This window comes from Apis cerana, linkage group LG6 (assembly GCF_029169275.1).
Source record: "Apis cerana isolate GH-2021 linkage group LG6, AcerK_1.0, whole genome shotgun sequence".
NCBI classification, from domain to species: Eukaryota; Metazoa; Arthropoda; class Insecta; order Hymenoptera; family Apidae; genus Apis; species Apis cerana.
This window is the reverse complement of record NC_083857.1, coordinates 9,647,232-9,673,395: the sequence shown is the minus strand read 5'-3', so window position 1 is coordinate 9,673,395 and position 26,164 is coordinate 9,647,232. Positions and strand designations below refer to the sequence as shown.

The following is a 26,164-nucleotide window of genomic DNA, read 5'->3' as shown; positions in this document are numbered from 1 at the left end:
CTGTATTTCATCCGCGTAATTTGTATTTCAGCAATAATTAATGATATTAGGTAGTTGGTGCATGGACGAGTCGCTCGTCGACAGAGACCTACATTTTAAACGCTTCGTTATGTACAAATAAAGTGAGAATGAATATATGCTTATCAGAAGAAAAAAATGTTTCTCTCATCTTTTATTATTATTATTATTATTATTATTGTTATTATTTTACGCTTTACTCAGACCTATACGTCCGAGAATATAATCATTAATTTATATCTCTCCTCGTATAAGAAAATGAAAAGGTTATACGATAAATATAACACAGAGAATGGATCAAAAAAAGGAAGCGTGGAAGAAATAGAAACGTTTAATGTTATTCTATCCTAAGTTATAAAAAGATATTATAAAATTTTAATCAAGAGTTTAAAATAGCATCTATTTTTAATCACATTTATTAACGATGTGAGCGCGTTTTTTTAGCTTTTTAGCAAATCTAATGAATGGATTATTTAAAGATGTGAATGAAAACGTGTGCAAATTAAAATTGTATTTGGAAGAAAATAGAACCTTAAAGGTGATTAATCATTGGTCTTGAAAGAATAATCGAAATTATTTTGTAGTTTACGTTAAATTTTGATTGCGTAGATTGATAAATAATTTCAATATTAAAAAAATATCGTTGGCAAGCATTCTCTCATAATTACAGAATCATTAGAGAATCATTAGAATTCATATTAACCGTCTACCAAGCGGAACATTAATAATCTTTAATTGTTTCTCTTTTCTTCATGAAATGCATTGTGCGTCGCACTGAAGTATTGCCAACACATGCAACGATAATAAAAATCCAATCTACGTTTCGTTTCAAATCTCCTATCTTTATACATATAGAATAATTTTCTCCTATTAAAGAAGAAGAAATTCCCAACATTTTTCTTCTTTTTAGATAGACAGACATGCTTTCAGATTTTCGATCCATCCTGCGTTATAAAAATTTCTCGAAAAATTATTCGTTTCGTGATAATAAATAATCATCGTGGATTATAAAATAAACTTTAGAGAAAAAATACTTACTGTGAGGTGTCGACAGGTAGTCCTGTTCCTCCTGTGCGGCCTCTTCCCGAGAACTGGAGTGCTTGAGACCCCCGGGCCGTTGAGTCTGCGGCGATGGGGGCATCGCGCCAGCACTCGGTGGTATCGCGTAAATGCTATGCATCGCGATGTGCTTCTCCATGGCGGCGACCGCGGCTGCTGCCACGGCACCTCCAGGTCCAGCCGCCTCGTCTTTGGCCATTACCTTGCCCACTGTAATGACGAATGCCAAAGGTAAGCAAGGGGGAGGGGAAAATTATGAAGATCAATGCATCGAGCTAACGTAATCGTACAAAGAGCAGCAATGATATATCGGGAAATTATGTCATTGGTCGTTTCTTCGAATGAGAAAACGTAGCGGAAGAAGGAAAATAATTTTCGAAATTTCAAAAATTTAAAATTTATCCTGGCTAAAATTTATCTTTTTATGTTTCAAGTTTTTAAAATCGTGAGAATAAAGATCGTCAGTTACTGAAGATATATCTTTTCCGAGTTATAATAATTAGGAGTGAATTGATTAATAGAAATTTGATAAAAAAAAAAAAATTGAAGAGATATTGAAAACGGCGAAAGGTCTCGACGAAAAAAATGGGTTTATTATACAGTGTATTACCCAGTATTCACTTCGAGATCTTGACGAGCTGATTGTTCATGATCTGATAATGATTACATGAAAACCTCATTTTATAAACCTACAATTATATTTCTGAAAACCTGCAATTAATCTAATTTGATTTTCAAGCAATGCATTTACTTTCACGATTACGTGTAAATTTACACGTTTGTTCGTGATAACGAATGAATATTTATACGAATTTTGTTTCCCACTATAAGAATTTGTTTTAAATTCGTCTTTGACCTATATGCATTTCATCCCATTTTCTTTTTTTTAACTTTCTTTTTTCATTTTAATTTCTCATTCAAATATTTTTTCCCCATTAACATCTCGTAACGCACACTTATATCGTACACTTCTTACCATTTCCCGAATGTTAATTACCGAATCAACTAAACAACGTTACAAAAACAATTCAACGTTTATTTTCGCATCGGGAAATGGAGGAAAAAGAATTTTTACGGGACAATCTAATATCGCTCCTCGGAATCCGCAGCTTCGTTCCCTCTCGTTCTCTCTTCTTCCCCGCCGTCGATCATTTTTTTTCTTCATTTATTTATTTATTTCCTCTATCCTTCTTCCTTTTCTCTCTCCCTTTTCCTTTCCCTCCATCCCCCCGTATCTTTCCCCTTTCCTCGAGGATACAAGGTGCACCGGCTCTTATCTTAGAATCACGTTACGCGTCGTTGATTGTGCTTTAAACCGAAAGCAAAAACCGGCCGCGAAAGGAAACAGGTTTACCAAAGGAGAGGGGAGGAGGGGGGAGAGAGAAGGAAAAAGCCGATCGCGAACAATCAGGCAAACGCGCGCGCATACCCGAAGATAATTAACCGTACGTTTCTGATCCCGCCGCGTATTCTATGGGGTATTGATCGAATTTTTTCCAGCCCACGGCCCTCGTCTGTCCCCCGAAAAGGGTACACCTTGTCGCCCGTTTACAAACGGGCAGTTACCATCGCCAGTTGCAATTGCGGCTCGTAACCGATCTCGACGGAGGATCGAGCATCGATATTCTACTTTCGTCCCCCCCTCCCTCTTCGATCGGAATTTCTATCAGCACGCGTACGTACGTTTAATGATGAAATTCATCGCGATTCCACGCGGCTTTTGCCTCGTTAGAGCGGCCATCGAGAGACGGCCGATAAAAGCAACAGATGTTTAAATATCTGTTACATTTTTCTTCCGCTCGTCTATTCCCTGTCTTTTTCCACGCGGATTAGATCCATTGCTCGCTCGTCGCTATTTATATGTATTTATATAAAGAAACAAATTGCTACTTTCCGAAATTACTACGGAAGGTAGTCGCACTTACTCGGGGAGGAGATGGAGCTGAGGTGAGGTGGAAGACCCGCGTAAGGAAGAGTGGTGAGATAATTTCGAGGCATCGGTAGCCCGGGAGGGAAGAGCTTCGGCGCGGTGGCCGCGAGCGGTTGCTCCTGCTGGCCGCTGCTTCCGGCCCCGGTCGAGTGGGAGTCGCTTCCGGGCGACGAGGAGGACGCCGTGGCCCCGGACGACGAGGACTTCGGCTTGGTGAGGTTGAGAGGCGCGTCGAGGTCCTGCAAGGGGGCTGCGGTCGGCGCCACGGCGGAAGAGATCGGCGTCGGCGACGCTTCCTTCTCCATCTGCGTGGTCATCTGCGCGAGATGCGCCGTCGCCCAGCTCGGCCCTTCCCGGTGGCTGCTGATCATCTGTAATAATAATTTCGCGCTTCGTTCAGTACGCCATTTTGCCGTTATTCTCGAAAAACTTAAAAATATCCCTTTCTCTCTCCCTCCTTCTTTTATCGTTAAACGGGTTCGCTTTCCGTTTCGATCTCTATGATATTCGGTTTTTACAAAAGTTGGATTAAAAAATTTAATCGTGGACAGATAATAGAATAGAGTTTGCTCTTGTTGACAACGAAACTTGTCTCAACTTGTGGCGCCAATTTTAATGCAGTACATGTTTCTGAAACGAACGATGGATTGAAAGTGGCGCGACTCTTGATGGAAAAGCAAGTCGAAAATTGTCTTTCCTTTAGAGAAAGAAAGAGTTTTTAAGGGAGCACGCCCTCCCCGTGATCCATGCGAATTGATACAGTTTCGAAGCACCATGATCGAGTGCTTAAAATACCAATCTAAATCAAACACGCAATACAGTAACTGTTGCCAATGCAATTCGTGGATCTTCCACTCCGCTACATACGACGGATCACCGAACGCCTTCGCCAAGATACACGTTTTCGGTAAATAAATAATTTCTCCCCCGAAAAAAGGAAGGAAACAAGCCGTCAAAGTTGACGTCCGTTTAGGTAGGATCCTCGACACCCTCGTTGAGAGCCAATAACGTTTTTCCCGCTTTTTGTTTTCTCACGCGGTTATCAATCCTCCTCCTTCCTTTTAAAAGTCGGTAGCGTGTCTCTGAATTTTTCATCTGGAACGAGGTCCCTTTTAAAAGTTTCAACGCTTGCGTTACACCATGTACTTGGTGAGCGTTAATAAAAACGCTTAATCAAAGTCGGGCGCGGAAACGAGCGGGGGAAATTGGGTCTACGTACGTTAGCGATCGAATTGATATGTTTGTTGGTGGTTGTTGACGTCGACGTAACCGGCGGTGGCGGCATAGGCGATTGCACCGGCAACCCTCTGAGCTGTTCGAGAAACGGTAGGAACATCAAGGATTGCGGCCCCGACATGCTCAGCTGGTTCTTTGTCATCTGAGCCTGTAGCTCCTGGATGTTGTGCTGCATGATGTGCTCTTGCTGCCGCTTCAAGTGCTCCGTTTGCAGCCGCTGCATCTCGATTTGCTTCTGCGAGTCGACGGTCATGTGCGCAGGATACGACTGCAAAGCCATGGGACGAGCAATTAGAGGGATGATGAACCCCGTTGTCGCGGGCAAAAAACAGAGAATGAAATTTACCCCTCCCCTTCTCTCTCTCTCTCTCTCTCTCTTTCTTTTTTTCTTTCTTTCTTTTTTCTCAACGGAACGAAAGCCAGCCATTGTTGGCTCGGCTCGGATATTCATTTTCTGCTTTTCAGTTGGGACGAGAAGAATGATGAAAACGTAATGTGGGAAAATTGTTAGATCCATAGACGGTTTCGAATGACTATCTTTTTTTCTTTTTTATTCCCTTTTCTAAGAAGTTTTCTAGAAAATGACGAAGTTTCGCGTACGCACTTGAAGAGAATTAAAGATTAGATTATTTCTGGAAATAGTTTCCGGAAATATGCGTGTTGCGTTTTAATAAAAATTTAAGTCAAATAGATATGCAACGTATAAGATAAGCGTAATACATGTTTACGTACACTTTATGCATACTTAAATATCCGAAGCTATGATTATATCATTATCGCGAAAAAATATGTAACGTTAGCTGGATCTTAAAATATATCAAATTTACATTCCCATTTACGAACCCATTTCTTCCAGGATTTTACAGCTTCCAGGGAAACCGCTAATTGAAGAAGCGTGTACGAACTCCGTCACTTTTTCCTTCCATATATATAATAAAAAAAAGAATACAAAAACGAATGATAAAGATACGAAGAGCCCGATATTATATTATAGTATCGAGAAACATACGTATATCGCAAGATTTAAGAACGGTTTAAACAGACATAATCTCTAAACTAGCAAACACAAATTATAGAAGAAACATCAAGATTTTTCTTGATATAAATATTCTCTCGTTGACAAGACGGCGAGGGTCGCTTAATTATTAATAACCGTATAATTTCCTTTCTGTAACAGCCGATATAATATTTTACGCGCTCGCCTAAACTCCTCGACATTTCATATATACATATATATATATATATCTAAACTATAATTTAATCTCGTTACGTTATCGAATCTTCATCTATCATTACTCTACCAGATAGAATATCGAATACCTTCTACGCTTCACACATTCACGTTTTCCAATCGTGACTCCAACACCTTTTTTTTCTTTTTTTCTCTTCGCCCAAGCATTCGAACGACGCGACTAGAACCAGTTCAGTTCAACACCGAGCTTTCCCAGAAAACGTAATAAAAGATCGGGCGTGATAGCAACTTTAATTGCCGGTTATCGGCCGCGTGAAACGGAAGCTGGAGCTCAGAGCGAGCCCAATCGAGCAAGGAGAGCGCGACAGGGAAAAAAAAAGAAGAAGGGAACGTTATTGGCAGCAAGCGTCGTGATAACACGTAACAGGTATCTCTTTCAACGTCTTGAATCTCTCTTTTAACCACGGGATCCTTAACCACTGTGGCTCTTTTTCGTGTAATTAAATCGCTAATAAACCTGGCCGGCCAGCCACGGATGATCGTTAGATGTCTGGGCCGTCTGGCCGATTCGATCGAACAGTTTTTCGAGCCGAGCGATATTCACGGTTTATTTCTCGCGAAACTTCCGACTGCGCTTATGCAACGCAGATAGTGCGGAACGCGTTGAAAATCTCAAAATGTATTATGCGCGTTATTAATCCCGCTCGCGAGCGTAACGTATCCACGCTTGGTGGATCTTTCTTTTTTTTCTTTATTTCTCTTTCCTTTTCCTTTTTTTTTCGCGCGTCCCTGATGCTCGCCGCCGCGACGATTCGTTTCGACGCATTGTTCCGCCGATTTGCATTGAATGCGCGTGAAAACACGTATAACGAGCGATCTTGTAATCGATGTTTTCGATTGTTCCGCCGTTATCTTACAAATACGACTGGTTCGTCGTTTTCCTCGAGTTTCGCGGAAAGTTTCATTGCCATTTCTGCGAGGATTCGAAAAAAAAGGAGACTATTTTTAAATCTTTGTACACTCTGATTTTAAAAAAGATCGTTTTAAAATAAGCCAACTTTTTTTCTTTTCAATGTGAGAAAGATATCTTAACAGAGAGACTCGGACGATCCTTCACTCTTGATATTCGTATCCTGTCACAAATTTAGGCAAAGAGAACATGGAATCTTCTACGTTGTTCTCCATAAAGAGTGCACCAATCGTCTCTGGATGGTTTTCAAGGATCAGAAACCGGCCTTACTCTTACACGTTGACCCTTTTCTCCCGCGTATGTAGGACGGAAATACACGCCCCTCCGTGGTGGCAGGGGTTAAGGTGACCGGATGGAATTATTTCTTTTCCAGCGGCGTCCATTAGTCAAGACGCCGCTAGGTGGCGCTATTAATTCAACGAGAGGGGGGGAGGGAGAGGACAGGTTTTCAGCGCGGAGCCTCTCTCCCGTATAGTAACCAGTAGTGTAACAATTCAACGTGGTTAATATCATTGTATTTTCCTCTACGACCTGGCTTTGGTCCAGATATGCTTGAAGTTTAAAGTCTATTTTGGACGATAAGGAAGACGTTTATTCATCCAGCCTGGGCACCAGCTGAAACGTCACATATGCACGATATTAGGCGCGCGCCCACCCCGCCGTCTCTCCCTTCGTTTTCTCCTATTTCTCTCTATCCGCTTGCCTTTCGACGAGCGATTATTAATCCTCGATGCGGATTGTGCAAGATCGCGGCCCGTGATTTACGATCACGCGGAGGACACACGCGAGGATAAACCGCTCGCCTAAACCGTTTTCCTTTTTTTATATTCCCTTGGATATAAGGGGGAGAGAAGAAGAAGAAGAAGAAGAAGAAGAGAAGAGCTTCGATGTTTGCCTTTCCTTCAGAGAACGTTACCATGTGACTTTCCGACTTTTTTCGGGAGAACCTGATGATTCATGTCGCGGGGAGAAGAAAAGAATTTAACGCGGTAATTTCGGTCGGGTTATTTATAATGGATGGTTGAACGTTCGGTTGGATATGGATTTTTCTTTTTTCTCTTTTCCAACGTTTCAATCTGATGAATTTTTGACATTTTCATTCGGAGATATCGAAGGATTTGGAGGGGGATTCGTGAACGTTTGCAAAGAGGAAAAAAGAAATGAAAATAAATCGAATCATTCTCGATTTAACGATAAATTATGAAATATTGTAAAATGTGGACAAAAATGTGGGGGGAGGGGGAATGCAAGGCACGGAAATTAGTAGATTTATTCGCCGCGCGAACACGAACGCGTTGAACGATACCGGTTATTTGTTAAAGCTTGAAAGACGAGTCACCAGTTTTCTCGGGCACGGTTCTTGAATGAACCGAGCTGGGCCACTTCATAAGGGCGTGCAACTCCAAAAATACCCATACCGTGAAAAACTGGTGGAACGATCGTGAAATATCACTATTCGCATTCTTGCTCCTTGATGAATGCTTAATGAACATATAATCTTTCCTTGATGAATCTCTAAAAAGTTTTCATTTTTTTTCCCCTTCTTTTATTAATCTTCCATACTTTTCACACAATGGGACCGTTCCACGCTGGAATTGAAATTAACATCGTTAAGATCGTCGAGGATCGTCAACGTAAGAAACTCATAAAAAAAAAAAAATGCTTTGTAATTTCCATTGATCATTGGTTCTTCGTCGTTAAATAGGAAAACAATAAAACGTGCGCTCGTTCGTAAACGGCATTACACTCGCAGCAATAATTGCGAATTATCTATGAAAGAAGAAAAAAAAAAAGAAAAAAAGAAGATACCTGTATATCAAATACATCGATCGACGTACGTGGATACACATGCACGTTTAGTGTTAGACTTCATTGTTTTGCCAGCAGCACTTGGTATCGACGGTACGATATTCGCGTCTATCGGCCGGATCCGCATATTAAACAACCTCTGTATGGAAATGCACTCGTTAACGTTAATTATTCTTACCACTAATTGCCCAGTTGTGTGCGCCGTAAAAAAACAACATTGTGGAGATCGCGAGAAAACTGTCTGGACAATCGGTTTTTTTCCACTCAAAGCCCGTTCCGCGTGGAACATTTTCGATACATTCAGAACGTCATCATCGATGTTGGACAATGAGAGAAATCTAATCTGTTTCAAATCTAACTTCGATAATTATCACACGGAATTGGAAAAAAAGATTTCAAGCGAAGATAAATAAACCACTCCTCTCACTCCAAGTATTTAATACCCTCTTTCACCCTTGGTTTAAGAGATAATTTGATCGATTAATATCTCGAAATATGTGAAATTAAAAATTTTCTCTTTCGTATCGTAATCTATTACATTCGATTTATATTTAGAAATAAACTTGTAAAACTTTCATTATCAACGAATGAAATCAAGAATTGACGTAACCGATTAATTAACTGCTGATCTAACTGTTGAAAATTGGAAATATAAGGGAAGAAAAAAGAATATATATATATACTATTCCTATTGAGAACGAGTTTAACTAAATTTGATTCGGGGATAAAAGATAAATTCTGCTGGAAGTTTGGCCTGGCCGCGTTCATTAACAGACTCGTCGAGCTGGTCGTGGTACTCGTGGTTGGATACGAGAACGCGAACAATGTCCGACGACGGACAATAAACGGGCTGTGCAATTTCAGGAACCATTCTAACGGACGGGGCTATAATCGGCATACCGGCACCACAGCCAATGGAACTTCATTATTCATTTGCAAAGTTCAGTTATGCCGATGATACGTATCCATGACAGCTATACCGCCCACAGTGGCTAAATATAAACAGGCGGGGTGCCAGCAAGTTCCATTCACATTCACATCCACACACGAGGCGGCTCTCGCTCTCGCCGGTTCAGTAAGTGAGCATAAGAATATGAGGAGCCCCGTTCTGAATATGCATCCGCGCATTGACGCCAACTGCACCGCCTAAACTTAGCCGCGCAATTACCGAAACATACCTACCCCCATAATCGCTCTTCTGCCGGTTATCTCTGCCACCGGTTCCCTCGATCGACGAACACACCGCGGTCGATGCTTCCGACGAGCGAGAAGGGATCGCGACCTTTCGAATCGATCTTCTTCCGAATAGAATAACAGATGGACGAAAACCTTTCGATTCGGATCGACGAGAATCGAGAATTTTCGACGTCTTTTACCCGACTTGCTCGGTTCGCCAATGATTCTTGAAACTTGATAGGCGAGAGAACGAATTCGTTTAATTTCGCCCAAGTTGAGGAGGTCGGTAAATATAAATGTGTTACGTCGAATTTGAATTAATTTAACATCTCTTCTTGGACGGAATTGAGGAGAGGAGAAAACTTGACGGGATTCGTTTAAAAATTTGTCGGATGGGCGATAAATGTTGGATGAGGGGAGGGGGGGATACGCGTGGTCGTATGGCGGTCGCGGTTTGGTCTTTCGTCGCGGCCGCGGCCGGCCGGTAACGAAAGACGAAGGCTAAAGGCCACGAAATTTGAATCTAGATTTAGAATCGGAGCCACTGGAGTGCAAGGGGACATGCACAGCAGGGATGACGTAGATCCACCGGAAGCGGTTCATACTTCACGTGCGTTATAAAGACTGTCACTGTGGCACTGTCTAAAATTACGACGGGCCAGCCAACACAGTGGCTTGAATACAAGCCTACCGAAAGCTGGATTGAAGGTACAATGTCCGCCGGGCGATATACCGATATTATTTTATTTATTTCCTTCAACTCCGTTTATCCTTCTCTTTGAGAAGGGAAAAAGTGTACGACTAAATTCGAATAACGTGTAATAATGTACCACCTGTGCCTTGCAATATCGCGTTATACAAATTTTTTTAAACAAAATTTCGACTCATAATAACTTTCCATCCCCAAACTCGAATTTTCCATCGCTATTACAACATCTTTGTATTATTTCGACACGAAAAATATTCTATATACTACTAAAAATACTTTCATAAATTAGACAATATGCTCGTAATATTTTTTCCATTAACCTCTGAATGAAGACGAATATACCAAACAAGTAGGAATTTTTCATCGCATTTATATCCCCTTATATCGATGTACGAGAATTTTCATAACGTATAGTTTACACGTAGAGTGTCCATCGTTCTGTTCGAGTTTATATCGCGATAGACGGTGTTGGTGCATGCACGCTTTGAAAAAAAAGAAAAAAAACGAAAAAAAAACGTCCCCCGGAATCGATCGAACGCGCGGAAAACGAAACTCGAACGAAACGCGCGGATTCCCTCGTGAAATATGCAGCGCGAAACAAACGTGCGCCAACAGAGAGAAAGAAGAGGCGGCGACAAAGAGGAGCCGTTGGCCTGCACTCTTAATGGAATTTTAAAAGAGCGAAGCCAGAATTCGACGACACGCAGGGGTGGCCTGGGGGAGATACATAAATTATGGACCGCTTTGAACGGGATTCGCCCGCTGCTTCACCCGTTGCCGGCCCGCGCCTCTGCAATGAAACTTGTGAATGCGGAATCTAGGGCAACCGGAAGCGGTATTTTCGTGGCCGGGGCTTTTCCACCCGTGGAACAGGAGAGCCGCGGATCGTCGCTGCATTATTGCCAGGAAGGTCCATCCGGGGCATCGAGCACCCCTGATGAATTCTCCTCGCCGAGGGAAAATTGTGAAAGCCGGAGTCTTCGACGCGGCTTCGCTGATCTCGATGATGCTCCTTGCATTTCCGCCTCGTTCCCTTTCTGTGAATTTTATCTTGCTTTTAAGGCAAGTTTACTTCGACTTCGTCGAAATTATTCAATTGAGATTGTCGTGTAGAATTGCATTTGTAATTTCTTTTCCTTTTTGCGTAATTGATTGACTCTTAATGGAATTTTAAAAGAGCGAAGCATGATACAATTTCTAGTGCAAAAGTGTATCCACGTAAGATGGGCGCTATTATCGACAATAAACTGTCACGAAGGATTAATTTTCCCAAAGCCCAAACGTTTGACGGAACAGCATCCAACGGACAAAGAATTTAGTTTAAACCAGAATCGCAGAAACGCAAACGCGTCGCTCCGTCGACTACAAACGTCGAGTCTTCTTGGGTTCCAAGAAACGCGGTAGAGAGCACGCGTCAGAGGCTATACGTTTGGTATCGACATCGCGGAATCCATAATCATAGATCACAGAGAGCGTGGAGGCGCACACACGTAGAAGGCCCCCGTGTAGGCCAACGTTGGCCGATACGCTGCAACCAAAGATATTTTCGGGCGACTTTATTGGCCGATGTTTATTATCTATTCCGCCGCCTCTAATCCTTTTGATATTCCCCATCGGCGGATAAACAAATTGCGCCGATCACTACGAGGCGTGCTGCGAAACCTTCCCGGGGTCAGCTTCTCGAAACCGGATAATATCAATAATTTTCCCTTTGCACAACTGTATCGACTACAATATTGCATCGAGCTTACCACGAGGCGTCTTTCACACTGGTGCAGTACACGTTATACACGAGCGGCTTTCAACCAACCGTGTCTACAAAGACGACTTTGTCTCGTTTTCATCTGGCGCGTCGCCGCCACTGACCGATTGTGGTCGTGTATCTGGAGAACAGGCGAATCTTTTGGATGGATTAGATATGGATACAATGTGGCAACAGTTGAATAAAGTGTGTAACCGTATCCGAGAGTGTTTGCTCTCTATAATATAATTTTTCTTCAACTTTCCTTTTATCAAAAATTTTATTTATCCAGCGAATTTTCTTTAAATTTGTAATAACTAACGTTTACGCATTTGTGCAAAAATCTGTAAAAAAAATTGTAGATGGAACATAAGATAATTGAAGAATGAAATCGCTATTTAAAATAGTTCTTTTTCTTATATAATCGTCTTTACGCAAATACATTTGATTTTGTATAAATATCTGATATTTAATATATAAATTTTTATATAGAATTATTGTAGATAAATAATTTTTAATAAATAATTTTCTATCGCGAGAGATATTTTTTAATCTATAGATCCATTGTGAATCATGTGTGTAGTATCGATTGTCTGCAATCTCTTATAATATATCAAATATTATGAAAAATGATACATGACTATATAATACAGATCGGTAGTTCATAATTACTAATAGATCTCTGTTTCACTGATTGTATATAAATAATTTATGCAATATGCATATTGCATCAATATTTAATCTTGAATTCTCATTTGCACATAAGTACGGTATTGTGAATTTCTTTTTATATAATTCATAAAGCCACTACAAAACGATGTCAAATACATTATATACATATATATTTCGTATAATTGGACAGATTATTTATTAATTATGTTTTTAATTGGTTAAACAAATAATACGAAGAAATAATAGATATTTAAAGTTATAATAAAAAATGGATTTATGATTGTAATTATATAGAAGTATTATGACTACAAGTTGAATTATTAATACAAGTGAGTGACGTTATTCTGTTATGAGAAACAGTGTGTCATAAATACTTACAGTGAAGTGTATATAAAGTGCTGACAATGAGACTATTTATCTTCAGATAAATATTTGAATTCGAAGGAATCGTAGAATTCTCGTTTCATCGTTTATGTTATTCTTATTGCAATAATTATATTAATATCTTTACAACAATAATGAATATTTATTCCGTTTCGCGAAAAATAAACACGACGATCTCTTTGCAAAACAGTCTCAAAAGGATAGAGCAAATCTTTCTCCAATTTATTCTAGACGAAAACTGAACTCTCTAGTGACGCGGAAACTAAATGAGGCGGCATAGCATGAAATAATATTTACGCTTCCGGAAATGTACGGCGTCTGTACATGCACGAAGCTCATAATTCATCGACAGAATGTATCAATGAATCGTTGAATTTCTTCAAAAAAAGTACGAATTTTTTTTCACGAAGAACCATATTATTTAAATGCGAGTCGAGTAATATTAACATTGTTCGATTTATTTATCAATCACAATCAAATAAAATATAATATGAAACGAATTCAATATAAGATTCCTCTTAACCGCATTAAATATGATTATTAGCACCGTTTTTCAACCAATGTATTGCACTGAAATTTTACAAAATATAAAAATAAAGATCCAAATGTTCGAAACATCGAAACGATTATCCAAAAGCGATTGAGAAACACTGCCGTGGATCAACTTAACAGTTACCATTATCCAACCTCTAACCTAACCTAACCTCACACAAGTTTCCATCTGAAACACAACCTCTCCTCGTAAGAACTCCTTAACCGCATAACATGGCAAGTACTGTACGACCAGACCACACCGCGTTTGCGAATAGAGTTATCGTGTGTTCAACGTGTACCGCAAACACCGAGTTGGACGTTAACAGCTTCGAGAATACTTTATAAGCGTGCCGGTTTCATCGCCTTAAACTGGCGTACTCCGTTTTATTCCCTGTCCAACGCCACGTTTTCTTATCTTTTACGATTCCCTGTCCACGCGTTCTCCACCTCGTCCACCACGAACTGGCACGAATATCGTTGGTCGACAGGGACCCGTGTTCGAGTGGCGTTCTCGCACTCTCGAAATCGACGTCAACCACGAAACGATGTTTGTCAGCGCGCGCACGGCCACTCGTAAACATTACGCGAAACGTGCATTCAAGTGGAACAATGGGTGACGTCGATGTGAGGTTAGGTAAGCGTTCTGTTTGATTTTCGATCGTGAAGTGGATTGTTAAACGATGCGATCAATGGAAAAGATTTACAAGTTGTAAATTTCGCGTGGAGAGTGTATTTTTTGTTTTGTTACATACGTTTTATCGTGTAACGAATGTTGCGTGCAGGTTAAGCTTGTGCCACTTTTTACCACCGAGTCTTATTTTTCGTAACGTAATTTAATGAACAGTGATATAAAGATTGAAAACATTAACTCAACGTTTTTAATATCATTCAGGTATTGTCTTATTTTATTTATTTATTTAGATTTGTTATCTTTTAATGTGCAAATACGTGTCCATCGACCATGTAGATTGTACTCGATGAACACAATGACTAAATAATATGATATTATGATACAATGTTACGATCTCTTTTATGCCATAATAATACGATAACTTTTACATAGTTATAGATTTTCATTCTCGAAAGATTAATTGTGTTTAGCAATGCTATTATTAACGAACGTTTAATGATACTTTAATATTAAGTGAAATTATATGATAAGTAGTTTATACGTTAGAGATGAAAGCATTTAATTTTAATTCGAGAAGCAATAGAAACAAAATATTATTAGGAAAGCTTGTTGAATATACCGGCAGGCCGGTATACGGTCGAAGATTTTTATGTAAATAAAGTTTCTGTCTACATTAGAGGTAATGAGATTACTTATGCGAAATTGTAGCGCAGTGATAAAATATTGAATATTTCATACATGGTATCCTGCTCGGAATAATTAAATACTCGTCCACTTGGTTATTTCATCCTTGTTGATCAGATGTTCATTCTATTTAAACTTTTAAACTAGCATATACATTTAACACATAACCACGATAATTTCATCCTTTTTTTTTCTTTTTTAAACTGTCACAAGAGATAATCTTCATAAACATACAAAATTAATACATAATTGCAACTGAAGCGAGAAAAAAAAACATTAATTCAAGCTTCCTTCCGTTATTATCAACCTATTTAAAAACTAAAACGAAACCAAACGACAATCCTCGTTTCCTTTATCTTATCATTTTTTTTTCACGGATCTGAATCGTTCAATGTTCGTTTGATGTGGAGTTGCATTAACGGCATTAAAGATCTCACGGATGACAGCACGGACATCGAAGAGCGTGTGTTCCTCTTAACGGTTCAAAGCCGGAGGCGTGTGTCGGCCGAAATAATCCGCAGCGATGACCCGACTGTCAGTAGGATTATTGTCTTCGGCTTCTTATCTCTCGTGCCCTTTCCGCAAGGATCCTCGTACGTTGAAACGTGGCTCCCTTGGGACTGGGGGACGTCGGGTCGCGACTAAACCAACCCCGTCACCTTCAGCTTCGAGCAACTGAGCAGTCCTATCGCTCCTTCCTCCCCTTCCCTGCCACGTCGTCGCCACTTTTTCCTCTCTCCTTTTTTGCTTATCCTCCTCCGTTGATCCCTTTTCTCTCGCTTCTTTCACTTCTCTTTCTCTTTTTCTCTCTCGCCTTCCACTCTCCTTCCATCTCGCCTCGACAGCGATCCATCTCAGACGCGTATTACCAGAGATACTCTTTTCCGCGCCCAACCCCTTTTCAACGGGCAGCCGCTCGCTTTTTTTTCTCTTTCTCTCTCGTCTTTGTCTTTATCTCCCGTCTAGCTGCTCCCGTCAACGTTTCGCCTCTTCTCGAGAGGATTCCTTCTTTCGTCGATACACGCTTCCTTCTGCCCGTCAACCCCCCGCTTCGACACCTCGATTGGTTTATGGGAACGTGGCGACGTGGTTCGTTGTCGTCACGGCTATCGTCGGGGATCGCGTGTTCCTTCGTCGCGAGCGTGTCGTCACTTCTGATTCCTCGATTTGTGAAAAAATATTTGCTCGAAATACTTGAACGAGGATGATGGCGCGTGAACTTCTTTTCTCTTTCTCTCTCTCTCTCTCTCTCTTTCTCGCGTTCGGGATAATGAGTTGAGCGGCGAGCTGATGATTTATCGAGAAGGTATTTCGCATATTTTGGGGGATTGTTCGCGTATGACTTGGCATCGGTTCGAATTATTATGCTTATAGTTTTATACGCTGTTTCGAGTGATATAGCCAATTGGACGAAAATAATCTTTCGAATCTAAAATAATCATCCAAGGGCATAAAGAAGTATATTTCGCGACACTATTTTGGCTACTTGGTTATTCTTCGTTTGTTGTCTTTCTCGTTCATTTATCTCGGAAGAGGAGGAGGAGGAGAAGAAGGAGATGGAGGAGGCACATTGATATATAGCTTTCGTCTAAATTGTATTTAAAAGTAATGGAAGAACGAAAGGAAAGAACAGAATGATCCGTGAAATCGCTAATAATTATAGATTGTTGACTTGAACGACGAATTAACCTTGTCACATTCGTACTTGTCATCTCTATCGTAATTCTATCATATCATTGGCCAAAAATTTGTTTGCTACGTTAACAAAGATGAAATATTAGGGGTAAATTGATTTGGTTCCTTTCAAAATTATTCGCTTCATCGAATATTTATTTGAAAAGGAAATACGATATATAACGGAGATTGTTTTGGCCGATCAAATCTCGATCTCGATCTCGATATATAAATAAAATCGCATCGTTTAAAAATCGAATCAAATTCTATCGGTATAATTTGAATGCTACACGACCGGTTGTATATCATTACGCCATTTATTCTTTCGTTCCACATTTACCTCACCAACGTCGGAATAGCATTTGAAAACAGCTGTCCCAGGAACAGAAATCGTTACAGATTGGGTCACTTGTGACGTCGTTCAAAGCCAAGCGTTCTAACGTTAACAAAGACAAAGTAGAGGAAGCCTCTTAAGCCGCGAAGCTTAGAACGAACAGTACTGTTTTAGATTCTACACGTTCCATCCAACTCGATTGTTCCACTCTCGTATCGCCTGTACGCGCCTCCCCAAATAACAACCACGACCAGCCGGTATCCAGAGATTAATCAGTGGGCCAGTCATGAGTACAACCGTGTCTCCCTGGTACTACTTATTGCAAACGAATCACGCGAGAAAACGTATTCACGCGAGATTATCTCGAAGCGTGTACAAAGTGTTAATATATTCGTGAGACACACTTTTGAGGAATCAATTCTAAGGGGGAGAAAAAAGAAAAGAGAAACGGATATCAATTTTAACATCGACTTTTATAATGTACATGTACCCATGTACATCCCACGAATATTAAATATTAACACCCTCCCTCCTCCCCTAAGTACAAGTCTGATTCCCGGTAATTTGCTTACAATTAAAACAACGCTGGAAGATGCCGTTTCCTCTCTCGTCTCCGCCGCCTAGAAAGTGATTAATTCCTAACAAGGCGAGGTTTGCACTCGCCACTTGAGCGACCACCGCGGCACACGGCGGGGTTGAGAGGTAGCGCGAAGAGGAAACGGGCGAAGAATGGCGGGAAGAAAGGAGGAAGGGAAGGGAAAGGAGGAAGGAAGGAAGGAGAGGGCCGGTGTAAAAACACTACAATGCGGGCCGCCCACCGCGCCGCCGCTTCTTCTCCTTCTGCTGCCGAGGGGAGAGGTACAATAAACAACCCCTTGGGTTCCGCCGACTTTAATTAATTTTATATGTGTTGCGGCCACGCGGCCGCGAGAATGAAGTCACAGGGCACCACTGCTCTCTCTCTCTCTCTCTCTCTCTGTCCCTCTTCCATTATTCTCCACCCCTCCCATCAACCCCCTCGATATACCGCACAGTCGCTTCTCCGGGTCGCCTTTCTCTCCCTGTAATTCTCCTCCGACGATGGCTCGAGTGAGCTCTACGCCAGAGAAAAGAGAGAGAGAGAGCTGCGGGGAATCACCACTCGAGGATGGAGAATAATACTCTGGATGCACGTGCCACGATTGGACCCCTCCCTCCTCATCCCTCGGTTGGTAAACCGCGATTCTAATTCATCGTTCCGCGATGCTCGCGATTTTCTTTATGCGCCAGCCACTTTTTCCAACTGGAACCTCCCCCAGAGGGGGGTGAATCGTGCGTGGCCAGGCACGATCGTGGATTATCTATCGTTCCTTCATCGAGAGAGAGAGAGGTTTGTATACATGGAGCGAGGCTAGTTTCTTCCGGATGAAAAGAAATGGAGAAATGAAATTTTGTGTTTTCTGCGATTTTCAATATGGAAATTTAGTGCATAATATTAACTTTCTTTTGCGCAGATCGATACGAGAATATTTTTTCTCTCAAAACATCTTTCTATCTCTACGATTAAATTTAATCCAAACTCGATCCGGTTTTAATTAGATTCTGCGTGCGTCGTGTTGTGCCGATTGGATAAAAAATTCGCGTAAGAGGGAAGTGTTGAAAAATCGGATGGAATGGCTGCGTTCCATGAACGAGAGGAAATTATGCGTACGGTAGATCCGACATGAATGCGACATTGCTCCGAGGGAATGCCTGGATGCTTCTTCTTTCGAGTGATTGAGCCTAGCGATCGGTTAATCGGCCGCGGAGTCTCGCTCCTCCTGCGTTCAATTCTATCGCGCTGCGCGATCTTAATTGATGCGCCAACCGTTCCCTCCGTTTTTTCTACTTTTCGTTTCTTTTTTTCCCCCCCCTTCCTGCTTTTATTTAAAGCGAGTTCTACGTACTCGATTGTACGGATGATCGTTTCTCGATGCTCGAAGTCAACGAGGAGAGAAGGAGAATTTTTGCAAACCGAAAGATATCGAGATGCATATCGGAATTCTGGTTTATTAATTTTCTGTATCAAAGTTTTTAATTATTATTATTAATTGCGATGGTTAATATAAATTTAAGTTTTATCGATAGTTTGATAACAGTTGACGTAACAGCTCTCAAAGAGAGGATATTTCCCTTGGAGATATCTAATAGTATCGAGTGGTTTATATATATATATATATAGAATATACTGTGTTCACGGATCGATAGTTTAAATATGATATTCGATTTGAGAATGAGCTAAAGATACAACGTGATAGGACACATGCCTGAAACGTTTCTTAACATTCTTATTTGCGATATATCATTGACCGTTTGTCTCATAAATCTCGTTGAGTATCAAGTAGTCACTGAGTGACAACAACTGTGAAAGAACAAGGAATTGGTTGGTAACGACACGTTAGATGGCAGACAGTGATTTAACTTCTCGTTCCCACAATTTATTTCGTGGACAAGTTAATGACAAAAAGAATTCGAAAGTATTTGTACAGAGCAAGTCCCAAGTTCGAAGGAAGGAATTTAAATATCTGCATAAAAGTGGGCGCAACTGAGGAATTTCGTTTCGCCAAATTTCAATTCGAAGGGAGCAAATATCCACGAATTCAAGAAAGAGTCGAAAATCATTGAAGAAAATCCTCGATGGATCCTCGATCGGCCTGTTTTTAGATAATTGAAGTGTAATTCGAGGAGGTCGAGGTGCAATTAACGAGCGCTATTCCAAAACGAGCACGCGGCAAAAGGCCGTTGGTGTTCCCTCTGCCAGGATGCGAGTTTCAATTCACGCGTATTTCTGGTTTATACCTCGGTTCCCGCGTGTCGTCCCGCGAATCTTTATTTCGGTTCTCACGTTTCGTCCGCGGGAGTGGAGGCGCGTGCGCCGAAATAAATATTGCATATTTCTGTACGGATGCACCGCACAGCCTGAACGCGGCTCATATCGGCTTACGATACAAGCCGCGACAAGCGTTCCACCCCCAGACACACAATGTGACTCCGAGATTCGGTTAACGAGTTCGAGATGTCGGCCTCGCTCGAATTCTTGCGACAACGGGATCTTCCAATGATTTGTGGGATGGATCGTCCAAGAGAATCCTAAATGTTGCCCGATTCATCTCTCTTCGTCGCGTCGAGAAACGTAATATTTAAACCTAACGAATTTTAACCTCAATTCTTTATTTACAACTTTGCTCACGACAATCCTCTCACCCTCTCAATCAACCAGGATCGATGATAATAATTTACCATCGTTTCCAAAACTACTTTTGCGTTTCCATCGTATTATTCATCGCACTTCCTCGATCCCCAGCTTCTCGATCCTAATCGTCGATTCATAATCAAACCACGACGTACGCCCCCAATCGCCCCCATCCCATACGAGCGTCCATCCCCCCGCGAGGCGGCAGGTAATTTTAGCGTTTCGCCGCATTCGAAAACGAGAGGAGGAGGAGGAGGAGGAGGAGCAGGGAACGGGAGGGAGAAGCAGAGCTCCCGACCCTGGCCGGAACTGGCCAGCCGGTGTCCTCGCTGTTTAACAAATATTGCCTGATCTGTTAAATTGCCGGCCAACATTTTCGTAATACATTCGAGCAATATCGAGATGTCGATTGCGTTTAAAACGATTAGCGGTGCCACCGTTTCACCGCGTGGCCGCCTTTCGCGAGCGCGAACGAGGGGAGGGGGTGTTTGTTCCTCCGCGAACGACGAACGAGGCCGACGAAAAATTTGCTCGACGAGTACATCAAGGGGGCGAGGAAGGAAGCGAGGATTTGGACGCGGGCCGAGTAAAAATCTGACGCCGGCCATTCTCTCTCTCTCCCTCCCTCCATCCCTCTCTCTCTCTCTCTCTCCCTCTGTGTGCGTGTGTGCGTGCGGCGCGCGTTCGGCTAAAATATTGAAGGAGGAACGTAAATAAAAGAAAAACGGCGCAGGTCCCGGCGATGGCACACAGGAATGTAGCAGCTGCGGGGCTCATTCACATCCGCGCACACTGGAATTCTTACTACCGCGCCGCGCTCTCGCGGTTTCCCCCGGGGTCGCCGTCCAAGTTACAAGTATAACCGCACTCAATGCCCGCCCAGTACCTACTTCCATTTCATTCTAGAACGTTTGCAAACGTTGTCGTTTGTACAGGGTGTTTCCAATCTAGGCGGTCTAGCGATTGGAACGCGTAATTGGGGGGAACGAAAGGGGAGTGGACTCCGTTGTAGGTAAGAAAGGTATTGTACGTAGCGATTACAGCGTGTTTCCAATCCGACGGCCTGAAGGAGGAACGGCGGTGCACAAGTGGGTTTGCGATATATCTGTTAAAGTTATTTAAAAAAGTATATTACGTACAAGCGTTTAATATTAGATATGGTTAATATAATTACGTGAAACGTGAACAACGTTGATAATATATCGATACGGGAGAAAATGAGTTTTACTACTCGAGGCTATAAAAAAAAAAAGAAATATAATTAATCAAAAGCAATGTAGCAGATTAGCTTATCACGCTTATGAATTTCAACGCTGTATTTATACAACTTTCCACTTGTCCGCGCACTTTCTTTCCACTCTGCTGCTATTATTTATTTATTATACGAGAAAATTTTTCCTATGGATCCGCACGCGAACAGATAAGTTCATTTATTCCTTTTCGTAAATGAATTTTAATAAGAAAAATCTACATCGTAGAGATATATATGTGCACATAAGTAATAGCTCTCGATTTATTATTTATCATAAGTTGCCCCCTAATTGTGCTTGACCATTTGAAATCTCATCCATCGTTTATCCAAATTTCACGGAATATGAATATCACTTTTTGCCCCGATCAATAATAATTCCGGAAATATTTTATCGGCGGAGATAAGAGGGCCCGAGCTGGTTTAGCAACTAAGTGATATTTAACCGGGAACGTTAACGACCCGTGTTGTCCGCAACACAACCTCACATAAATATTACAATTATCACTTCCTAAATAAGCCACGCCTTATCGATTCCACGGCCGATTACTTTAATCGCATCCGCGTTAACCTTGCAACCGGCCGCGATATATTATATCCCGTGGCAACGAGCGTATGAAATGTCTGCTCGCGGATCTTGTAAGGTCGAGCAGGCGAATAAAGGTATCCGTACTATGCGTCGATGGTGATTTTTCTTTCCTCTCAAACCGATAAATTCAACTCGGATTTCTCTGTTCGCGCTGGAACAACCGGCATTAATTAACAAACAGGATCCGATTTTTTTTTTTTTTGCGGCAACGATCGCTCCTCGCGAGGATATTATTAAACGAGAAGTGTTAAAACAACGAGTTATTTATTAATTTTTTTCTTTTTTTTTTTTTTGTTCGAGAAGAGAAGTTTCTTCTTCCACGATCATGGAAAAGGAGTGTAATCAAGTATTTCCGAGGTTTGCGAGAACCGCTTGAGAGAACTAGGCGTGGGTGTCGGCCATCTTGGAAATTTAGGTTTAGAAAGTAGGCTTAGAAATCTCGCGTAAGAACTCGAAACTGTTCGTAAGTTTTTAACGGAACCATTGAAGCGGAGAATAAATTTTCAATTTGTTGTTGTTGCCGCGAAAATTTTATTCCGAAGTGAATTTTTAATATATTTTAAATACCAAGAGTTTGTATTTTTTCGTAAAAATACATTGTATATGTGGAATTTCTCTTAATAATAAGAAGAATTATATATAATTACGTAAGACGAGGACGGAAGGGAAGAGAGAAAATTTGCGAATCTCGTTCGCGGAGTATCAATGTGTTAATTAAAAGCACGCATAAATTACGTTTGTATGAACATACATGCGAGGTTCTTAAGGGCAGGAACAGTGAGCGACGAGTGAGGATCTAAAGAGAGAGTTTTAGATAGAGAATTTCTAGGATCTAAAGAGAGCATTAGCAAATGGATCTGTTTTATTATTAGCCTATTTATCATTTGCGTTATACTACATCCCTCCTCCTCTCTCCAAACTCTTTCAGCCTCGTCATACCAGAGATTATATCTTTAAAATATCTTCCGTTTCAGAGTGGAACACATAGACTGTTCACACAGAAGAACAATCGTTTGCACAAAAAAAAAAAGAAAGAAACATGAAACGAATATCGGTTGATAAAAACAGGTAAAATCATTACGAATTAAATACAACTTGTAAGAAATAATAACTTTCGCTCGATATAATTACAACTAGAAACTCCATCACTTTCTACACCGTCACAAAAGATATTAAACATGAAATTTAAAAAAATCCGCGGATCGTTTCGATTCGATTCGAAAAATTACAACGTGATATCTCGTAAAGGTTCGTTTCCATTGCACAACAGACGATCATCCCAGGTTCCGCTATCATCGTTCTTGGTAGCCTCGCGGAGTACACGGCGCGTGTAGCACGTTACATCAGCCTCCGCTCGAATATCCCTTTGGAGAAGTGGTATCTGGCCGTGGTGGGTCATAATGCAATCAGAATATCCCCCGTGGTAAGGAGGAGAAGGAGGAGGAGGAGGAGAAGAAGAAGAAGAAGAAAAAGAAGAAGAAGATTAGAGGGCACCACTCACGGCATGCTATTTACTTTGAACTATTCTCGGCACCGCGGCCGAAACACGCATTATCCGTCGCCGCCGCCACGACGACGGTGTACTTGCGGCTAGCAGGCCGCATCATCCAAGGAAACCGACCGATATCCTCGATAAACGATGCCCAGACACGAAAATATCCGGCGTGCAACGGTCCCATTCACTCACGGAAAGAGGAAGAGGCCGCGTTACACTCTGCAATGGTTTCGTCTTGATCAAAGGGGTTGAGCCAACTCCTCCTCAATTTTCGGAAATTTTCGTTTCAAGGTCGCTCTACGAGATCGATCGAAGGAGAATATCGTATTTTTGTTTAATATTTGGGATTGTTATTTCTTGAATTTGAGAAAAATCTTTTGAGAATTAAATCCTCAAATTTATATATACAAACTTAAGACAGGATTAATTTTTGGAAATTTCTAAAAACCGAAGTTCTTCAAGATTAGAAGATCGTCTTTTCGATGCTAATTTTAATTTAATTCAATCATCTGCAATCGCGATCGTATCGAGACTTTTCCCAACAAGGGCGGAAAATTGTCGAGCCTGAAACTGAATCCGAGAATCCCGCTTGCCGACGAGCCAGGCCACCTGCTGTTAAAAAAAAAAACAACGACGAAAACGGGGGAAAAAAAACGAGCGTCGAAGAGGAAGAAAAAGCTGAATGAACGAACGCGGCTGGATATAATACAATGGAGCACTGTTGTGCTCGGGACTCTCGGTGGTTGAAACAATGCCGGCTGCCGGATTCAGTTAACAATCCGTGTCGCGAGTATGGGGACGCGCTAGATAAGACTGTCGAGACGGTGCAGAGGCTCGTAATATTCCCTTCGAGAACCTTTTTCCTTTCAATCGGATGGAGAGAAAGAAAGAAAGAAAGAAAGAAAGAAAGAAAAAAGGAAGAGGAGAAAAGAAAACGCAGAAGAAAAGTTGGTTCACCGAGGGAGAAAGAGGAATAATGGAAATGGCGTGGTAATGGCGCAAGCACGGATACATTGTACCAGATTTTCACGAACTCTTCGTTCCATTGTTTCGCGAGGAGCGGATACAACGATTATTTCTCTCTTTTCTTTCTTTCTTTCTTTTTTTTTTTGGAGGGAAAGGGTGAAGAGGAAAGGAGAAAAAGGAAGAAGCGAGAGGAGGGAAGAGGGAAAAGCGTGGAAAATTTTATAATTGACGACGAAGCTCTTCGACGAGTCCTTCGTCTCCTCTTTTTCTTGTTTTTTCTTTTTCACCTCGCACACGGTCGGTGTTGTTTAATAGTTTGTTTATCAGGATAGAGTCGATAATTAAGAGCGTGACAGACGAAACATACTTTTCCTGGGAAAAATTATAAAATCCTTGGGCCCGTGCTCGTTTCGTTTCGTTTCGTTTCGTTGAATGGTCGGGAACGGGTGCGAGAAGGAGAGGCGCGGAGTATCGTGCGTGAATAATACTCGTAATTGGAAGCACGTGTAATTTAGCTTAAAGGCCGTGTTATTATTTTTGACGCGTATTCGAATGCTAACGATCTAAGGAGTCACTTGGAAGAATGTGCACCCGTCGAAATTAACAGCCTCGCCCGGGGCTTAATACGGTGTATCAAAGAATTCATTACCACCGGTACGCGATCCTGATCAAAAAGATGCGTCTGACAGTTGGCATTCCCTCGAGAGAATTTTTATTCGCGAATTTTAACGGGCGATCGAGTTTCATCGTCATTTCTTCTTTTTCGATCGTTGCACGCATATTATTATTATCACTTTCTTGCACCTTTGTAATTATATTCTCGACGACTACGTGATAAAATTGAAAGCTATTAACATTCTTCCGATTAAAATATCCATCGTATTATTATTCTTCAGTTCTAGAAAGATCGATTCATTGCTCATTCTCTCCAACGAGAAATGATTCGTGGAGAGAGAGAGAGAGAGAGAGAGAGAGGAGGAGAAGGGATAAAGGATTGTCTCTTAACGAGACAACAAAAAATTATTATCGGATGATTCCGCGGCGGTTTGGAGGGTAGAGAGGAGGAAATAAAGAAGGGAAGAAAGTACGCGAGAGAGTACAATGGCGGAACGATCGCCTTTGAGTTGAGGCCTGGGTGCACATAGGAATGTAATTAAAATACCGCGCGGCGCAAGACTATGCCTCTCTCTCACCGAGGTCGGAACAATGGGCTACAATGTTAATGAGGAAAATAATTATATGAGAGTTCATTTTCTTCCTCCAGAAAATCGGATGCGGTGGTTGAAGGAGGAAGCTGGCTGCCTTCCTTCAACGGAAGGAAGAGTACCAAGTAGAAAGGGGTCCGTAATGCGAGCGCCAAGTGGTCCAGACGACGTCGTCGTGCATGCACTACTGGCGACGCCTTCACCCTTAACACAAGCGGAACCTCCTCCTCCACCTTCCACGCGTTAAGACGTCCGTTCGACATAAGTGTTTTGTAATTAACGCTGTACGTGGCCCCGCCGGAAACGTCCTCCTCCCACCTCGCGATTAGGAACACTCGTATGTATACATACCAGCGTATATAAATAATAATACGCGTGTCAAAGGGAAACGAGAAACTCCATCCGGAATACAATATTACTCACATTTTCGAGCTTTTCCTCGATAGATCTTCCGAAAGAAAATTAACTCGATTGATTCTCTTCGAATAATCGTTCGAATTTCCACGAATATCAAGAGGAAGTTACGCATAATGATATATTCGGTGGGAGATCTTGAGCGAATTTTGTTCACGACGAATCGTCGAAATAAAATTAACCTTTCGATTTCGATTTCCATAAAACCCCGCAAACGGAGCATGGGAAAGCCTCCGAGCCTCTACTTTCTCCTCTCCACGCATCGGCGAACAGCCCGATTAC

At 41.6% G+C, this 26,164-nt stretch overlaps 1 protein-coding gene across 8 annotated transcripts in view; it reads right to left on the bottom strand.

Annotated features, from left to right (window-relative positions):
• The window catches only part of LOC107993726 (transcription factor Sox-13), a 188,025-nt gene that overhangs the window by 3,159 nt on the left and 158,702 nt on the right, over positions 1–26,164 (bottom strand). For 6 of the 8 annotated variants that reach the window (XM_062076319.1, XM_062076314.1, XM_062076318.1 and 3 more), the window contains 3 exons: positions 4,227–4,511; positions 3,003–3,378; positions 1,057–1,287 (listed from right to left, as the gene is read on the bottom strand). In XM_062076319.1, coding sequence (XP_061932303.1) covers positions 1,057–1,287; positions 3,003–3,378; positions 4,227–4,511 — 892 coding nt within the window. The remainder of the gene's footprint in view (positions 1–1,056; positions 1,288–3,002; positions 3,379–4,226; positions 4,512–26,164) is intronic. The other 2 variants (XM_062076321.1, XM_062076315.1) reach the window with 1 other exon arrangement.